The 15190-nt window shown below is 43.4% G+C and overlaps 1 protein-coding gene across 1 annotated transcript in view; it reads left to right on the forward strand.

Moving 5' to 3' along the window:
- The window catches only part of LOC144943015 (E3 ubiquitin-protein ligase CBL-like), an 82281-nt gene that overhangs the window by 32443 nt on the left and 34648 nt on the right, over positions 1-15190 (forward strand). Inside the window, exons 2-4 of the mRNA XM_078870145.1 lie at positions 141-287; positions 4193-4349; positions 11650-11771. Of these exons, the coding sequence (XP_078726271.1) occupies positions 141-287; positions 4193-4349; positions 11650-11771 (426 nt within the window). The remainder of the gene's footprint in view (positions 1-140; positions 288-4192; positions 4350-11649; positions 11772-15190) is intronic.

Consider the following 15190-nt stretch of genomic DNA (forward strand, 5'->3'; position numbering starts at 1 on the left):
ACGATAATTAATGGCGTGATAAACTCTTGCACAATTGACCATTTAATTATGTTCGGCAGTATCGGGCGGTGTTGTGTTGTTGATCATGTTTTTGGACTTAACGTAACCATGTGTTTTTTGTTTGTGTGCGTGGCTTGCAGGCGAAACCTCACCAAGCTATCGCTCATCTTCAGCCACATGCTGACTGAGCTCAAGGCCGTCTTTCCCAACGGCAGCTACCAGGGAGACTCGTTCCGCATCACCAAGGCGGATGCAGCCGACTTCTGGCGGAGGGCCTTTGGAGACAGGTGCCTTGCACTTCCGCGATGAACCTGTTTTTTTCTTTTTTAGTTCTGCTTGCCAAGCACAGGCCCCAAAACCGCCAAGCGGCCAGCAACTAGTGGTGCTTACGACGCAGATTTGTTGACGTCGTTAAGAGGCCTCGGGAAAAGAGTAAATTGTGAATCGTGATGTTGGCTGCGAAAACATATGCGGTAGCCATTGTTGATGTTGTTAATGGATAAGGAGTTGGCACCTTTCTTGAATTGATCAGTTTTAGTATCAGAGATTAAAATGACCATGGGAGGGAATTCCAAAGTGAAGCAGTGTAAGTGAAGAAGACATCTTTTGATCTGTAGTGTGTGGCGGAGTGAGTGAGTGTGTAGTGGGAGTGAGTGTTGCTGTGACCTGTAGTGTGGTGGTTGGAGTGAGGTGGGTGTGGTTGGAGTGAGTGTAGTGACCTGCATTGTGGTGGTGTGGATGAGATGAAACAGTCAGTGTCTGGTAGACCGAGTCTTCAACATGGGAGGAGGAATCAACTTCACGAGGACGGTAGCCATGATAGTCATAGCGATAGAAGAGTGGTAAGTATAGTAATAATTGAGAAATTGTTTATATTGTAGAAACTGGATATATGACCATCCCTGCTTGTATCAGAATGTGGAATCTGACTACCACTCTACCAATGGATTGTAAGCACATGTTGCTTAGAACACAACTGCTTATAAAATGTGCGCTCATATCCAGCTCATACGCTATTATTTTAATTATGTTGTTGCGGTTTGTGGAATCTGGAGTCTTGCCGCGCATGCACAAGTGATGGACATAAGTCCACATTGGCCGGCCTACATACAAGACATTTTAAGCTATTTTGTGAAGTTTGTTTGCTCGGCCTGAATATTAGAGGAAATTCAAGACATCCCTTGGAATAAAATTGGCCTAGAGAATTGTGGTTCCAGCCCAAAGTAGCAGTTAAATAATTTAAACTTTTTTTATTTTACCAGGTAAGGCCCACTGAGCTATATAGCTTATTTTTAGAAGCGACCTGCCCATAGATGATAGCCCAATAAAAGTGTCTTATGTGGAAATGCATAGTAGCCAAATACTCAATGCATGATTCTAAATGTGCAAGGCAAAAGCAGAGGACCACGGGAAGAGACAAGCAAACTCCAAACACATACAGCGACAGCCGGCAGCGCTGTCGCTGTATGTGTCAGCCGCTCCATCCATTTTCTGAAGAAGCTCCCAGCACGCGGAACGAAAACACGTCGGAAAGAGAGATGTCCAACACGACTGCGAAAACCCACGCAGTCGCTTTTTAAATTGTCTGCTTTGTTGTGCATCTAAAGGCCTCCCATAGACGAGCCTTAACGACTGCTGCTGTGGCAACATCATGAATACGCCATCTGCACCTTTGTATACCCGAGCGAGTTGCCCACTCACCAAATACTCCCTGCTCATTGGTTGCCGAACAGACCGGCATTTTGAATTCTGGACGGCGTGGCGGCTGTAAATCTGCAAAATAAAGCGACCGACTGCGCACGTATTTTAGTTTAGTGAAGAGAAGCGCACGGCTTGTGCGCTCTGCAGCGAACTGCGCGCATCGCTTGCACTGATAAGTTGTCAAATTTCAGAGCTACCGATGCATGTTTTGATCATTGGATAGCTGCACAATCGTGTTTTGTGGATTTTACAGCTTGGCACATTCACAACTATAAATACTCATGTTTTTGACTCGAGTAGCGCAGTGGAACCTTTCTCATCTAAAAAATTAATGCTATGGATTTTAAACATTTCATGGTTCAGTTAATTGCGAAAAGCCCTAATATACCATTGCATTTTTATATTTATTACATAATGACATTTTTTTTCTTCGTTTTAACATTTTTGCTAACATTGTACTCTCACGGACCTGCTGGAATAATGCAGCCGGTGAGTCATGCCCTCTCGTGGCTCCGAGTTGCATTATACATCAATGGACTACATCAGTTGTACGATTGCACATACGAACCAGAGAGCACTGTTGTGGAGGGATTTTGGATAGCCGACATAAAGGTAATAAGAGAGCGGACTTTGTCCTCTACACTCGTAATAAAGTTTTTTGGGTTAACCACATTTATAAATAACGCGATCTAACCCAAAAACCTTTATTATGAATAATATTGGTCGCGAAAGCTTACGTGCTAATTTGTCCTACACTTTATAAATTGCCCCACATACTCGGCTGTGAATCGTTGAGGCTCTTTGTAAATTGATCAAGGGTGCAGCTGTATTTTCACTTATTGGTAATTGTTCCTTCTCATGAGAATGTTGGAAAAACCGTCTTTTGCCAATAGTCGGACAATTATATAACCCCATGGTGTTCAAGACTGTAACAAATACACCTAACAGCTGCAAAATACAAAAATCGGGTTTGGTTTAGAAGAAACCTGGTGTTGACTTTTATATGCCGAACGTTAACTTTCTCGTACACAGCGGCTGGGAAATTGCTGTCCTCCCCCCCTACATATGGCACAGAGGTCACGTGACGGAATCAAGGGGTAGCTCCGTGATATCCGCTTCCGTGAACCGTTCTCGAATACACGGAAGGATTGCACCGCCCTGCTAGAGATAAGGGTGGATGCACAGTCTCGTGACATGACACGGATGGCAGTCAGGGATGCAGTTGTGTAAAATATTACAACGAATGCTCCTCAACACAAAGCGCACGTGCACACACACACGTTGAAACGGGGTGGTAACACGTGTGCCTCACAGCAGGAAAGCCCGGGGTTCAATTGCCAACTGGAGCGTCTTCCTCTGGCGTTTGTTCTCCCCTTGTTATGCATGGGTTTTCTCTAGGTTTTCGTTTTTTTTATTGTAGCTAAAAATTATATCCACAATGTATCTGATATTGGCCAAAGCAGGGGTCGGCAAACTAAAATAAAAATACACTTCAAATAACTGTAAAATAACATCAATATTTCAAGAGCCACAATGTGTATTGTGAATACGAGATGGTGGGTCCTTAATGAATTACATCACGAAGCAGTCCTTGAAGAGCCGCCGCATGCGGCTCCGGAGCCGCCGGTTGCTGACCCCTGGACCAAAACATCCTAATGCTGAGACGTTACCTGCAAATTACTCGATTGGGTTTACATATGGCAAACAAAAACATCAGAATCTTTACTCATACTGGGAGGAATCTGATGAGTTATAAAGCTCCTTTTTCACAGATATCCAGTAGGGCCGGGCAAGAAAGTTACAACAACAAGCAATACCAAAACATTATAAGAGTGCAAAGTATAGGAAAGGTAAGCAAATCGCTGAACAAGGGATCTTGGCGGTAGCTCTAACCTTGCTAAGTTCAAGAAATGCATAACCTTGCTAAATTCAAGAAACGCATACCTGAATTCAAGAAACGCATACCTGAATTCAAGAAACGCATACCTGTCAACCCATACGGTTTTACCCATATTGTTGTATAGGAAAATTGAGAAACATTTTTTTTGTGTTTCTTTCTTGTGATGGGACTTTGTAGGGTGAACGTTGAGATTTGTTAGGGCACGGGGTGACCAATAAGGTCTGAATTTGTCGGTAATAAGGTAGGCATTGATATGGGGTTGACCTATATGGAAACGTGAACTCCTATGCATAAAACTAAACCATTTTTATTTTACCAGGTGAAGCCTACTGAGCTTATTAGCTTCTCTTTCAGAAGCGACCTGGCCACAGATGACAGCTCAACGAAGTGGCTTTTCGCGTGCAAATTTATAGTAGACAAATAATATAAATATTCTAAACGCATGTTTCTAAATGTGAAAACGTTGCAGGACACGCTTGAAAACGAGTCTCTTGTAACTCGGGTAATCCTTCCTGGGTGAAGCGCCATAATGATGATGATGATGGTGGTTATAATGATGATGTGTGCTGTGCGTGCTTTGTGTCTGTGCAGGACCATCGTCTCGTGGAAGGCATTCCGGCAGTGCCTGCACGAGGTGCACCCCATCAGCTCGGGCCTCGAGGCAATGGCCCTAAAATCCACCATCGACCTCACATGCAACGACTACATCTCCATATTCGAGTTCGACATCTTCACTCGTCTTTTCCAGGTGAGATGGTACCTGGGGTGGAGCGCCCGGTCCTTACGTCGCCACTGCGCCTGATAGAATTCAGAGTAGAGCAGCCAGGGATGATCCAGCACTCGCCGATTAACTCCAGTTACGCGCTCGCCGCCTTTCTTATCACTCTTCTATAGCTGCTGTCATAATTACTGTGAACTTCACTAATTTCTTCGGTGATTTTGAGGACTTGGTCTACCAGACTGACTGCTTCGTCATATCTTACACTGTTCAACCTCCATCCTGTGGGTCACAACAATGCACAGGCTGACTCACTCACCCACCCACTCACTCCTCACTCCATTCACTCACCACACTGCAGGTCACCACACTTCTTTTCTTGCTTCTTTCCCTCGCACTGCTGCACTTAGTAATTCCTTATAATTTATTTTTTCAATTCTTATAGCCTTGCTGAATTCAAGAAACGTTAACTCCTGTACATTGCAACTTTTTGATCATACTTTTTGTTGCTGGCCATTTGACGTTTTGCGCTGTTTGGGCTGTTTTCAACAAATGCGTTTAAATATATAAATTTTATACCTATGCTATTTCCTACCACATTGATCTTGGAAAATGCAACCGGCACGAAAATGTTATCCTGTAAGGTTTAGAAAGATAAAAAAATACCACTCTTACATTGTATGTACGGTACACGAGCAGTCATGGCATAATCTTCGTCAAACCACCTCTACAGTGAGGGGAAAAAAAGCATTTGATCCCCTGCTGATTTTGTATGTTTGCCCACTGACAAAGAAATTATCAGTCTATAATTTTAATGGTAGGTTTATTTTAACAGTGAGAGACAGAATAACAACAACAAAATCCAGAAAAACGCATGTCAAAAATGTTATAAATTGATTTGCATTTTAATGAGGGAAATAAGTATTTGACCCCTCTGCAAAACATGACTTAGTACTTGGTGGCAAAACCCTTGTTGGCTATCAGAGGTCAGACGTTCATTGTAGTTGGTTACCAGGTTTGCACACATCTCAGGAGGGATTTTGTCCCACTCCTCTTTGCAGATCTTCTCCAAGTCATTAAGGTTTCGAGGCTGACGTTTGGCAACTCGAACCTTCAGCTCCCTCCACAGATTTTCTATGGGATTAAGGTCTGGAGACTGGCTAGGCCACTCTAGGACCTTAATGTGCTTATTCTTGAGCCACTCCTTTGTTGCCTTGGTCGTGTGTTTTGGGTCATTGTCATGCTGGAATACCCATCCACGACCCATTTTCAATGCCCTGGCTGAGGGAAGGAGGTTATCACCCAAGATTTTACGGTACATGGCCCGTCCATCGTCCCTTTGATGCGGTGAAGTTGTCCTGTCCCCTTAGCAGAAAAACACCCCCAAAGCATAATGTTTCCACCTCCATGTTTGACGGTGGGGATGGTGTTCTTGGGGTCATAGGCAGCATTCCTCCTCCTCCAAACACGGCGAGTTCAGTTGATGCCAAAGAGCTCCATTTTGGTCTCATCTGACCACAACACTTTCACCCAGTTGTCCTCTGAATCATTCAGATGTTCATTGGCAAACTTCAGACGGGGACCTTGCGGGCGCTGCAGGATTTCAGTCCTTCACGGCGTAGTGTGTTACCAACTGTTTTCTTGGTGACTGGTCCCAGCTGCCTTGAGATCATTGACAAGATCCTCCCGTATAGTTCTGGGCTGATTCCTCACCGTTCTCATGATCATTGCAACTCCACGAGGTGAGTTTTTGCATTGAGCCCCAGACTGAGGGAGATTGACAGTTCTTTTGTGTTTTTTTCCATTTGCAAACAATCACACCAACTGTTGTCACCTTCTCACCAAGCTGCTTGGCGATGGTCTTGTAGCCCATTCCAGCCTTGTGTAGGTCTACAATCTTGTCCCTGACATCCTTGGAGAGCTCTTTGGTCTTGGCCATGGTGGAGAGTTTGGAATCTGATTGATTGATTGCTTCTGTGAACAGGTGTCTTTTATACAGGTAACAAGCTGAAATTAGGAGCACTCCCTTTAAGAGTGGGCTCCTAATTTCAGCTCGTTACCTGTATTAAAGACACCTGGGAGCCAGAAATCTTTCTGATTGAGAGGGGGTCAAATACTTATTTCCCTCATTAAAATGCAAATCAATTTATAACATTTTTCACACGCGTTTTCTGGATTTTGTTGTTGTTATTCTGTCTCTCACTGTTCAAATAAACCTACCATTAAAATTATAGACTGATCATTTCTTTGTCAGTGGGCAAATGTACAAAATCAGCAGGGGATCAAATACTTTTTTCCCTCACTGTAGCTCTTGCGTGCTCGCTGCTTTCCACAGCGTCTGTATGATGTCCTCTGTGTGAAATGTGTCATTGGAACACATGCATGTATGTATGTACAGTCTGTTCTCCTATAACGCGTATTTTTACGACGCGAATTGCATACAACGCGATGAATGTATTAGGGAACACATTTTTGTGACAGATGCGAATTGGCTATAACACAATTGAGTGAACAGAACTACCTCGCGTAAGTAGGAATAAGCGGTTGTACAGCTGCCTCGGCGTAGTATCGCACAAGGCGGGATGCTGCTGGATGCTTCTAGATGCTATCTATGTGCCTCAGTCTTTATTCGGCCTGCATACGCATCTCACATGTTATCGCGGACTGTGTTTTACCGTATATTATTTATTATAACTCGATTTTTCCAAAACGCGGCGTTCTTCAGGAACGCAACTACTACTGCGTTATAGGAGAACAGACTGTTGGACTTCTTTCGCATCGTACGTGGGCAAGTGTTAATCGGAGATGCAATTCTTTAGTTTTTCTAGTGTAGAGCTGTGCTCCCTGTATGTCTGGTTAATGATTATAATCAGTAATTGATTATAATCAGTAACCAGATTTCCAATTATCGGTCCTGTTACTTCACTAATCGGATACATACGTGATGCCAGAAGAGAAAGGGGTTTAGCGGGGCATGGTGATATGATCATCATCATCATGTGCATCAAGCCTAGCGTTGCCTGCCTTGGGGAGGCAGCGTGGTGGGAGAGGCAAAGTAATCAACCACAGCAAAAGTTGTTGGTTACAATCCTAGTCGACTACTAATTGCTTTAAATGGTCAACCCCACAGTCCTGGCTCTCGGTTGTGAGTGGCTGCTTCATTTTATTAACCGTATGAACCTTCGACACTTGGAAGAAAAATTAGGGTATATACCATATTTCTATCTGGACTTGCACGTGTGATTTATTATATCATCAGTAACCTTATTGCTCTGGATAGAGAATGTCTGTAGTTGGCCAATAGCTACTAGTTCTTATGAGTTGAATGGCTCAGATGGTGCTAAATTTAGTGACTTCCCCTCTCTTTCATCCACAGATGTGGATGGAAAACTTCCTTAAGAAATAATGATAGGAAAATTATCCACAATGCATTGCACCTTTCTTGTGGGCAGAGATAATCTGACACCTTTTGTACCATTTTTCAAATGCCCTCCAAATTGGCCGTGTGTCTGCACGAGCAATGAGGCTGGGTGGGAAGGCTATTGACGTTGGCCTGCACAGTGGGGGGGACTGCAGCTTCCCCTTTTATTAACTCGTAATTGACATTCCACTTCACTGAGGTGAATGGCATGTGCAGTGGTTATTCGGTTTGATAGCCCTATTTTGAGGTTTGTATTGCAAAAGGGGCATTGCACAGTCTTTAGTGCCTAATGGATGCTTTCGGTTGATAATGTCCATAATGACAGGGACAGAGATAATACCACAATTGCTAAACATTGCTGTTCATACGGTGGTCATCGACACACTCCGACTGATCACCAATGCTTCATGGACCAGAGTTGTGTCGTAATCATTATATTATCAGCCATTATCTATCCACCGCTAAATGTATATATTCTTAAGCTAGACAGTAGCTAATTGTCCAGCAGTGGATAAACAATGGCTGGTGAAGGTCATGATTTTAGAGGCACATGTTGTTGTTCAAGTTCTTGTGACTTAAAACATTGTTATTCTTTTTTACTTGGTGGTCTCTGACTTGTAATTCATTGGGGGGCGGGGGATGGAATTGGCATGGGTGTGCGAGTTGTTGTTCTGTAATGTTATGAAATATGGGGGTGTGGGAGACGCTGGTGAGAGACTCATCCAATGTTAATAAAACCCCAATGTCACATCCTCCAGCTGTATTCTTCCTCCCCTGGCATTCCCCACCGCCCATGCACTCTTCTCTAATAATATTAAACCACACGTGTTATCGCTACACAATGTAAAACTTGTCCAAAATACAAGGTTTGTAAAGTAAAAAATGCTTTTAGGTTTGTACTGTATTTTACGATGTAAACCGTTGTATGACTTATTATTATTATTGGTTGCCGCGGTGGCGAGGAGATGTTAACTACCTCACCTGGTATACAGGAGGTCGTGGGTTCGATCCCAACTCTGACGCCTGCTGTATTTTGAAGTCTTCGTGTCTCTCTCATCATCATCACGGTGGCGAGGAGATGTTAACTACCTCACCCGGTATACTGGAGGTCGTGGGTTCGATCCCAACCCTGATGCCTGCTGTATTTTTGGATTTTTCGCCGGGTCCTCCGGTGTTTTTCTCTTTATTTGGATACATCTGTTTCAAGTATTTGGCTGCTATACATTTTCACATGATAAGTCACTTGATTAGGCAAACATTTCTGGCCAGGTCACTTCTGTAAAATAGCTGTGTAACTCATGGGTCCTTGCCGAGTAAACTTAAAATAGTTTAGTTTTGACCCACATTACATTATATCAGCCTTATAATTTATGTGTAATTTGCGTAAATAATATAATCTCACGGGTGCGCCCACACGCCTGAGAGATCTTTCGCACGAAAAAAGTTACTCTGAAAACCACACAGCATAATTGTTGCCGGCCAAACTGCTTTGTCCACATCTGAGCAACAAGTTGCCAACAAGGACGTGTCTTCCTTAATACAGGTTTTTGGGTTAGATCGCATAAATATTAATCCCCACTGACTTATGGTGACCTGTATAGGCATGCGTTTAAATAATGTATTATTTCATGATTCTCTTCCAGCAGCATTAAGTCTGTAGCTATTTGAACGTTTGACATTATTCTTATTTCTCTCAATTTCGATATTCTCATTAGTCTTGGCCAGTAGTAACTTTTTTTTTCTTTGCACGTGAAGGACTCACGAGTGATGTCATGACATCTACCCCCTCTATTTAAGGAACGAAACAGGAGGATTTATCCACAAATTTGTCTGTCTGCCTGATGATGCTAGTTGTAATTACTGGCAAAGCGTCGTGTGTCTCCGTGTCTGTGTTTTGCTCTCTCTCAAATTTTGCCATCTTTGGAATAACGTAATCAACCAGGGTAGGGTTGTTGACTGTTGTGTTAGCCGACTCTCGGTGTTTTATTGCATTATTTCTAAGTTTACTAGGTTTGTTTTCTACCTGATGACGATTGCTTGTGTTGCAACCGAAACGTCGTATTTTATTATTTAACTTATTTTCTTTCTACGTGACTTTACTGGAAGAACCAAAAAGTATTAATGTACCTATTATTATTCTTGTTTCAGCTCACCGGTGATTTGATCAATTCTCACAGCCAAACAATGTTTTGCTTGAAACTGCGTGAAACCGCCTCCAGTCATGAGACCAGCAAGTCAGAATGTCGGGTGGTGGAGGGTTACTTTACAATGATGTGGCCGGACCATGACATGGCCTAATTCGCTCATAATTAGTTTGTAGATGCCGGGATATTGCATGTCAGGGATCTTGTCCTTCATAAATGGGATCAGATCACAAATTGTATGTACTGTGTTAAATTGGACTTGGATCTTGTGTTTGTTCATCAAAAGCGGAGGGATGAGCGTTTTGAGTTATGTCAATTGAAATAGAGGGATGATATCATCCTCTCAGCCGACAAGGGCAATGCCACGGTCATCATGGACAAAAACCGTATACAATAACAAAATTCAGAACCTACTTAATGATGATAGCTACACAAAAAATTTAAATAGATCCCACCAACAGCCTCGTTACAAAAACGAACAGTATCATCACTGACTCAGCTTCATTAATTGAACAATTAACTTTACCGAAAGAACCAAAGAATATGAATTCCTGCAGTCACGAATGTTTTAAGTCAAAAGATAAATGTGTCATTAAACCTGCCACCAAAAGATGTAATACCGAAGCTATCAACAAAAGGTGTGCTATGTTTGGAAAACAGGACGAATGATCAGCAGCAGACTAAAGAACATCAAAGAAATATTAAATACTCTGAAATATAATTGTCAGCAGCAGAACACGCGTGCCAACAAGGAAGTTATGTGCAAAACTAGCTATTACGGCTCTACACCATTAGAGCGAGACCAGCTGCGCTTGGCCCGCGACTGGAAAATGCTAGCTGACATTGGCCGGCAACTTGTGTTTCCTCCGGAGATCGCAACCACCACCCTAAGACCTGACATGGTGCTCTGGTCCCGTTCGCTCAAGAAGGTCTTCATCATTGAACTCACAGTACCCTGGGAGGACTCGGTAGATGAGGCTTATGAGCGAAAACATCTGCGCTATGCCGATCTTGCTGCCGAAGCACGTCATCATGGCTGGAACACAGAAGTCCGACCAGTGGAGGTGGGCTGCAGAGGTTTTGTGGCAACATCTACAACCAGACTGCTTAGAGACCTGGGAATTAAGGGCCAGAGCCAGCGTTCGGCAATCAGAGCTGTATCGGAGGCGGCAAAAGGCAGCAGTCAGTGGCTCTGGATGAAGAGGAAAGACCCCAGCTGGGCCCCAAAGTGAGAGGGCCAGGAGGTATGCAGTCAACAATGCTTGACTCAGGGAGGAGGACGCCCCTGCCATGCATAGTCCCATGGGATGTTGGCTATCAACAACAAGGCAACTCCTATGACTAATTGGGAATGGAACGCAAGCGTAGGATTGATCACCCTGTCGCTGGCCGCCTTTGGGGAGGGTGTATAGTATGAAAAGCCGAAACACCCTAGGAACCAAAGGTTCACTACTGACGATGCGCTCCCCAAATTTCACCAGGCTCACTATTCATGAACTCTTGGAAGTGCTTGCACAAAGGATAGTAACATCTCATCCTGTGTTCTTTGGAATCAGCTCATAATTATGAACTGTAATAATATTCAAATCAAGATTGTAATAATATTGCTTTCAAAAACCGACATGTTAAGTTTATCGACAGCTTGCTCCATGCCTAATTGTCAGACTGCCCTGGTTTATCTGCGGGCCCTGTGCGCGTGCTGCTTCTGTCGAGCGGGGTTTGTTTACGGAAGCGACTCTGTGTGTGCCTTTTTGGTTTCTCTCAGCCCTGGTCCTCGCTGTTGCGCAACTGGAACGTATTGGCCGTCACGCACCCTGGCTACATGGCCTTCCTCACGTACGACGAAGTCAAAGCACGGCTGCAGAAGTACATCAGCAAGCCCGGCAGGTCTGTGTAGCATGTCTCTCCTTTTATCTATATATATAAATGTTTTACACTGACTCAACTGTTGAGCACAGACATGAAGTCTCGAAATACAGAAGTGGCCAGCAACAAACAGCACTGCCAGAGTGGTAACTTTGATAGGAGTGGACACGGTTCTTGAATTGAGAGGTTATTATCAGATCGTGGGGGGGGAGCGGTGATGAGAGGAGGGAGGAGGGGATACCAAAGTGGAGCCATGTGAGGGAAGAAGCAAAAAGAGAAGCATTGTGACCTGCAGTGAGTGGTGATTGGATGAATAGGTGAATGGTTGAGGTGGGTGAGTGTTATAGTGACCTGCAGTCTGGTAAACCGTGTCCTCAACATGGTGTATGCTTTCCAAAGCTCTAGCCATTGTGTATGAAGACAGGGCACTCTCCAGCAACAGACTGTGGATTGTTATTTCGATTTGTTCTTGGATGCCGATAACCGCATGCAAGTAAGCGATACAAATTTATGCTCGGTTTTCCACACATCTAATTGTAACAGCACTCCCTAAAAACCTTTACAAACTATTAAAGTATTTATCTTTTACCAGGTAAGGCCCACTGATTTGTATAGCTCTTTTTCAGAAGCGACCTGGCCACCAATGATAGCTCAATGAAGTGGCTTGTGGAAATGTATGGCAGCCAAAAACTCTAAACAAACGTTGATTATTAAAGTGAAGGGGGAAAAAAGCCACGCGACCACGGGGGGAACATGCATGCTGTAAAGATGTGGCATCTCGACCTGTAGCTAATCACAAACTCTCGTGGATATCCAACAAACAGTCCTTATCTTCAGGCTCACTTTGTGCATTGAAACAATCAAGCTGAGATGACTAGGTATGAGGTTGCCAATATTATTGAGAACAGTAAATTGGCAAAAGTAAATATTAGTTTCAGCCTTAAGAGAACTGAGATCAAATAAAGATATCCAAATTATTGCTGCTGATAAGGGCCGATCAACTGTTGTGATGCCCCGTGAGGATTATGATAATAAAATCTAAGATTTACACTGAAGGTCTTTTGATAAGTCACGTAGATAGAAAAATAATAGATCACGACGCTTTGATCGCAATACAAGCAATCGTCTTCAGGTGAGAGAGAGAGAAAGCTACTGAAACAAGGTCTTATATAGGCCTGAGATGGGTGCAGCCTCAGGGTAAGAGGGCGGGGCTAGAGATGGTCTCCCTGAGGCTGTGGAAGTGGCCATTGTATTGTATGTTGATGCATCGATGACTTGCCTATGCCACTGCATCGGTGACTGAGTGAGTAGGACATCCAGCCTGTCAATACAAAGACATCCAACCTAGTAATGCAGCTCAGAGTCGGCTAACATCGGCAGGAAAGATGGAAACATCACAGCAGGTTAAGACTTTACCTGGTTAATCACGTCTTTCCAATGATTGCTCAAATTGTACCCATCTTCTCAGTTGAAGTTGTGTCTGTGTTTATAAATCTGGATGGGTTCATGAACAAATCTTTGATAGCCAGTGGGTTTACAGAGTGTGATTTCCTGCAATCTCGAAAGCTTTAAATCAAGATTTGAAGGTACCCACTTTTAAAATTAAACGAGACCCATCTTGGAACATAAGACGCCGGCAATCATTGCCAAGTCATAAATTTCCAAGGAAGAGCAATACCTGATAAAACCAAGGGTGTCAAAACCACCAAGCCATTATGGACTACCAAAAATTCACAAACATGATGTCCATATAAGATCCATAGGTAGTACAATAGGCTCTGCCACATATAAATTAGTACAATACGTAACGAAACAAATGCAGCCCTACCTCGGTAGGACCTCTTCGTTCATAAAAAACTCCAGAACATCTCGTAAATGTAATTTAAGATATAAAGCTTAATCCTAATGATATTTTCATAGGTTTTGATGTGTCCTCTTTGTTCATGAGGGTTCCAGTCAATTAAATTACTCTACTCTGGTAACAAATACAGGTTTAGCCAAAGCTATACCACGACTAGCTGAACACTGTTTAAAGAACACCTATTTCTTGTGGAAAGGTGATTCTATAAACAAAAGGAAGGAGCACGATTGGGCTCTCCTTTGACTCCTGTGATAGCAAATTTGTACATGGAAGATTTTGAAGCAATAGCACGAGCTTCAAGCACACTAAAACCCTCTGATTGGTTTAGATGTGGATGACACACTGGTGGTCTGGCTACACGGCAAAGATACACTTAACGGATTTCTAAATCATCTCAACTCTCAAAACCCATCCATCCAGTTCACCATGGAAGTGGAAATTGAGAGAACTCTCCCATGTCTGGATATTTTGCTCGGGCGCAGCCGAAATGGTAAAATCACGCACAGCGTTTACCGAAACAAAACGAGCACTGGCGCCTATCTGAATGCAGAGTCACGCCATCACCCAGCACAGAAATCCTCTCTCATCAAGATGTTCATACATCGGGCTAAGAAAGTGTCGGGTGATAGTCTGAGTAGTGAAATTAAACATGTTAATTCTAGATTTGAAGCTTTTGTGACTGCAAGGCATCATATTCTTAGGTTTTTTCGGTAAAGTCACGTAGGTAAAACATCAAAATTAATGAAAATAAAATAAAAACAAAAATCACGACGTTTCGGAGGCAACACAAGTCTCCGTCATCAGGTGGGACCGTCACAGCCGAATTAGCTGCATCAAGTGAGGCAACGATTCAAGAAGTAATCCCTTATAAGTAAGTTGAAGGGGGGAGGAGAGGGGGGGGGGAGCTCATCAGAATGTGGTAGCCAATGAATGGAACGTATCGGGAGGGAGGGGGGCGGGGCTCAAAGACAGCACGGAGTGCTAAGCACAACGCATCGGGGGGGGAGCGGGGCCAAAACAATGGACGACGACCTGGACGCGGCTGCTGCTACACACGCCAACACAATGGACAGAGAGGGGGGAGGGGAGGTCTGATACACATGATAGACAAAAGAACGAAAATGCCCATGTTTATACCAATGCTGGCTGAACAATGAAAAGAGCACTGCCAAAAAATAACTGGGGATGTTAACACTCGGTGAAGTAAAGTAAAATAGTGCCTGTCAGATAAGATGGTCCAAAAAAGTGTAATTAAGTCTTTTTTGCGTGGTTGCCGATCATTGCTACAACTCGGTGGGCTCTCATGAAATTGTCTTTTCCGAGACCAAGGTTCTCTGCAAACCTCCCGGCTACCATCAAAGGTTTGTACACGAAGCCATACAAATATACAAACACAGACATAATTTCAACCGTGATGATGGGTACAAACTTAGTAATCATTGGAAATATGTTATCAACCACGCAAAAAAGACTTAATTACACTTTTTTGGACCATCTTATCTGACAGGCACTATTTTACTTTACTTTACCGAGTGTTAACATCCCCAGTTGTTTAACAGTACTCTCTTCATTGTTCAGC

The sequence above is a fragment of the Lampetra fluviatilis genome, chromosome 29 (genome assembly GCF_964198595.1).
Source record: "Lampetra fluviatilis chromosome 29, kcLamFluv1.1, whole genome shotgun sequence".
In the NCBI taxonomy this organism is placed as follows: domain Eukaryota; kingdom Metazoa; phylum Chordata; class Hyperoartia; order Petromyzontiformes; family Petromyzontidae; genus Lampetra; species Lampetra fluviatilis.